Below are 4,481 nucleotides of genomic sequence, written 5' to 3'. Positions count from 1 at the left end.
AATCAGGTACTTAAGCTTACCGATTACCATATTCTCGGCATGTGTCTAGTACGTTCAAACGCTTAACCACTACTACCACACACTGCGGCCTTATCCATTTTCACTAAACAGACGGGGTATCACAAGTACCACAACCCCGCCCGTGAGCCTTATAGTTGCAGTATATAGTAGACATTCAACTCCTATAGTTCTCGCGAGTGACAGGAAATCACTCGACTTCTACCGAACCATTAGCCTAGCCAACTAGCGACCTACACATACTAGTGTTCAAGCATAGGTACCTGGATCATGCAGCTAAGGTTCCAAGCAACTCCTGTAAACTTAAATGCGTAAGTAGATAGAAACGGTAATAAGTTGCAAAAATTTAAAAATAGATAGGACATGCTCCGGGGCTTGCCTGGAAATAACACTAGGTCAGTGTTAGTTAAAGAATAAGTGCTCAGCGAGCATCTTCCTTCGGTCGAGCACATCGGAATCCAACCGTCCATCTTCTAGACGTGTCCACCATTCACCGTCTTCTGGCTCGGCTTCGACATCACATCCTCCATGCGGTTCATCTATCGCACCTGAATGGAATGCAATAATGCATATGTATGAATGCAAAGTTCCGAGTTGCTCAACATGTAGATGTTATTATTTTTCCTTCACGATAAAGTTGTAGTCCAACATGAGGTGAGTTTGGATGTGAAACTTCTTAATTAACATTTCCTGGGCAGTCATTTATAAAGTAGTTATTTAATACAACTTAGTTCATAAAAGAACGGGGTGGTTTCAAAATCTTACTAACTCATGTAACACCAGCACTTTAACAAAGACTAAATCACCAGTGTATAGTCCAACAATAGAGTTCCTCCTAGCTAAAGGCTAAATTATATAGGTCAAATAGTGCAATTAATGACAGTGAAAGCTTAACTGAATGTTGACTATCCTAAGATGAGATTACTATAAATTTTTCAGATTTAAAAGATCAGTACACAAGGCATGAAAAATAAAACACGTGATCGCTACATTAATCAAGTTTAAGTCATACAAGCAATTATACTGAGTTCAGGGGCTCAAACTTTACTGTCATGATTATGTACTCAAGGGAGAGCTCTAGTAAAAGTATGAGATTATTCTAATGAAGGAAACTAGGGTTTTTGATTTACAAAGTTTATTCATGAATAAATAAAAAGGACTAGTGATACCTTACTAAAAATTCCCAAAATTTTTCTCTAGCATCTAGGAACTAAAATAAGGCTTCTGTAAAAATTTCAGCTCAGGAAAATTAAAACAGAACCCTGTGGATTAAATTTTATTTAACAAAGGCATAAACCAAGATCTAATGAAACCTATAGCTAGAGTTGTCAAAATGTCCTCAAATTTTTACAGTAAGCTATTAATATAGGGTGCAGTACTCTGTCCAAAAACTAGCCTTAGGTCATCCCTACAACAGGAGATACATTTGTGTGCTATTTAATCTAATCTTTATCCTAGATTAAAATAGAAGCATAATATGAACATGTGACTGTAACAAAAGTTGTAGGTTTTGATCTAAGGATTCCAAAACATTTTAGTTTGCATTTTCATGATTTTTATACGATTTTATATGGAATTTACAAGTTTGCTGTTTTTGAAAACAAAAGAAAAAGGAAACGAACTTTTGCATCTAGGCCCCTGGATTTCTATTTCTTCTCACGGGAGGCCCTTGGCGGAGGGAACAGAACAGGGGAGGGTCTCCGGCGCTGTTTTCCGGCGAGGGGAGGCACCGGAGGTGGGGGAAAAGTTGGGGAAAAGGAAGAGGGGACTGAGACGCACCTCTGGGTGTCCTCGGTTTGCGGGGAGGAGGCCCGAGGCGGCGGCTCCACAGAGCAGGGCGGCCGGCGGTGGTGGAGCTCCGCGGCGGCGGCGCTCCGGTGAAGGAGGGGCGGCAAGGACTAGTTGGAGAGCTTCGGGGTGAGGTGGGGGACCGATTCCGAGGGCTATCTCGGGCGGAGGAGGGTTGGGGAGTGGAGTTCCACTGGAGCAGACGGCCGGCGGCGGTCTGTACCGCGGCGGCAGCTCACCGGTGGCTTGGGGGCGGTGGTGAGTGGGCTTGGGAGGACCAGTGAGAGGCCACGAAGCTCGCTGGGAATACGGTTGGGGGCGAGGATGAGCGGAGGAGGGGCTCCGCGTGGAGGCCGTGGGCGGCGGCGCCATGGGCGCGACGGCGAGCTCGCCCGTGAGCAGCTGGGGGCAGGGACCGGGTTGCCGTGTCGAGGGAGGGGAGGAGAGTGAGATGGGGACACAAGCAAGCCGAGAAGGCACTGGGCGGGTCGTGGACGAAGTGCCCGAGTCGAGCGGCGCGTGGCCAGCCAACCTCGACGTCGTGGCGAGCAGAGGGTCGTAATTGCATCTGAGCTGAATTGTTCCATCACCAGACATGAGATAGCTTTCGTGCACGGTGCTCCACAGCTCCCCGTCACCCCAAGCCTGACGCGTCCTGCACTGTAGTACTGACTGGGTGGAAAGTTTGACTCGAGCATCGTGGAGACCAAGGGTCTCGCCCGTCGCGCACAGGACTCACTGGGCGGCGAGTGCTAACCAGGGTTCAAAATTTCGGTCGAATTTCGCCGAAATTTCGGTAATTTTTTCGTTTTCGCTAGACACCGAGAAAAGATATTTCGGTATTTTTCGGTATTTTTTGTTTTAAAATTTAAAAATTCAAAAAAAATTGTAAAAAATATGATAAAAAACTAGGTATTTTTCTGAGCGAGTAGCACTTGAAATAATTGAAATATAAGTTGATTTGGTTGGTTAAATTGACTAAATGGGTTCGGACCCGTTAGCAATTAAGAGACCCGTTAACATTTATAACCTACCCAACGCCCGTGGGCGGAGTCTCGGCCTTTCCCCACTCCCCTCGTCGCTCAGCTCTGTCGCTCCTCCATTCCCCTGACCGCCCGCCGCCGAAGCAGCTGATTCCGGAGTGGCGGACAGAAATTTCGGCGGTAAGGCGGCGGGTTTCGGCCGGTATCCACCGGATCTCAGGGCCGGGAAGGCGCGGCGGTTTGCCGCCAACATCCCGGGCGGATTTCAGTGAAATCCCGGCGGAAAACCGCCCCTTCGAGCCGGATTTTGCCGCGGGCACAGGAAAAAAGGTATGAGATGTTATTTTGTGATGGTGAAGCTTGTTGTTGTTGATCTAAGTGAGTTTGTTTTGATAAATGATGAACTTCATACTATTTTTGCAATGGGGAAGTTAGGGTTAGAGGGAATGTTAGGATTTGTTAGTTGTTTTGATATTCTAGTGACAATGTGAAATGCAATATATAGAAAAAATTATTCCAACGTTTTCGATATGAGTTGTATTCAATATTATTGATGAAATTAAGAGCCGATTGATTCATGTCACCTAGGTAGTAAGTGATATAGAATAGTATGTAACCATAAAAGTATTTATATATATGGACTTGCATTATGCTACTATGTGATATTCATGAACTTACACCGTGCTATTTTTCTGTAATTGTAGGACAATGCCAGACGTAGTGTGGGAGCATGGCCAAAAGGTCGGGGGTGGTTTCAAATGCAAGTATTGCAGGGAGGAGAAGGGTGGGGGAGGAGCAACACGGTTCAAAGAGCATTTGGCACATAGGAGGAAAGATGTGAAGGACTGCCCTTCGGTTCCGACCGAAGTTAAGGAATTCTTTAGTGAGCAGTTGGATAGGAACAAGGTTAGAGCAAAAGCAAGGGCCCGAGAAAGAGTGCTGAGGGACCAAGCAGCAAGGGGGCGGCACACTGACCTAGAGGAGGAGGGTGGCCAGGGGCACGACGAGGATGCAGAGCTACATGCTGCCTTACACCAGTCCCGCCAAGAGTATGACTTTATGCAGCAAGATGGGCCACGATATGAGAGGGGTGGCGGATCTGTATCTGCTGCTGGCTCTAGAAGTGGTGGTGTTGGAGCCAGTGGTGGACCGCAGCCTTCGATGTTCAGAAGGAGCCAGTCACAAGTCCCCGAGAGGGTTAGGGACTACCACCTAGGTTTGAGCAGTGGTCCACGGCAGTAAAGGATTGATACCGGCCCATGGACTGTCAAGTGGAGGACATAAATATTTAAATGCAGATAATATGCTACATGGACTTAGTATGGACTATGCCTTTGCCTCTGTTGTATCTTTGGATTGTAATAATTCTAATGGACTTTGGATGTATTGCGTTGTATGTCTGGACTTTGGACATGAGTTATGTGTTAAATGGTGTATTTGTCATTGTTTTATGGAGTTATATATATGTTATGCATTATAAACTGTCAATATACACATAATCAGGGGAAACTCCGCCAAAATTTTCAAACCATTGCTCAAATGAAAAAGTTCGTAAAACAAAAGTTGTAGATCTCGAAAAACTGAACAAAGTTGGTATTCAAAAGTTTTTCATTTGACCTCGGCAACAGTAGGAAAATCACAAATTACATAATTTTCCGGTCGAAAATCACTTAATTTCGGTCGAAATCACCG

The 4,481-nt window shown here is 45.5% G+C and overlaps 1 protein-coding gene across 1 annotated transcript; it reads right to left on the bottom strand.

The window, feature by feature from the left end:
* Positions 1 to 205: 205 nt before the first annotated feature.
* On the bottom strand, positions 206 to 2,287 carry LOC120710468 (neural Wiskott-Aldrich syndrome protein-like). The gene is made up of 2 exons (XM_039996149.1): positions 1,798 to 2,287; positions 206 to 566 (listed from the first exon to the last, which is right to left on the bottom strand). The coding sequence occupies exons 1-2, from the start codon at positions 2,176 to 2,178 to the stop codon at positions 558 to 560; spliced, it is 390 nt and encodes a 129-aa protein (XP_039852083.1). The 5' UTR covers positions 2,179 to 2,287; the 3' UTR covers positions 206 to 557.
* Between the last annotated feature and the right edge of the window lie 2,194 nt (positions 2,288 to 4,481).

This window comes from Panicum virgatum, chromosome 5K, assembly GCF_016808335.1.
Source record: "Panicum virgatum strain AP13 chromosome 5K, P.virgatum_v5, whole genome shotgun sequence".
Classification (NCBI taxonomy): Eukaryota; Viridiplantae; Streptophyta; class Magnoliopsida; order Poales; family Poaceae; genus Panicum; species Panicum virgatum.
This window is presented reverse-complemented; position numbering and strand designations above follow the sequence as displayed.

Bases quoted from the DNA above. Each gene is read 5' to 3' on its own strand.
- LOC120710468 (XM_039996149.1), bottom strand. From the start codon at position 2,178: ATGGCGCCGCCGCCCACGGCCTCCACGCGGAGCCCCTCCTCCGCTCAT.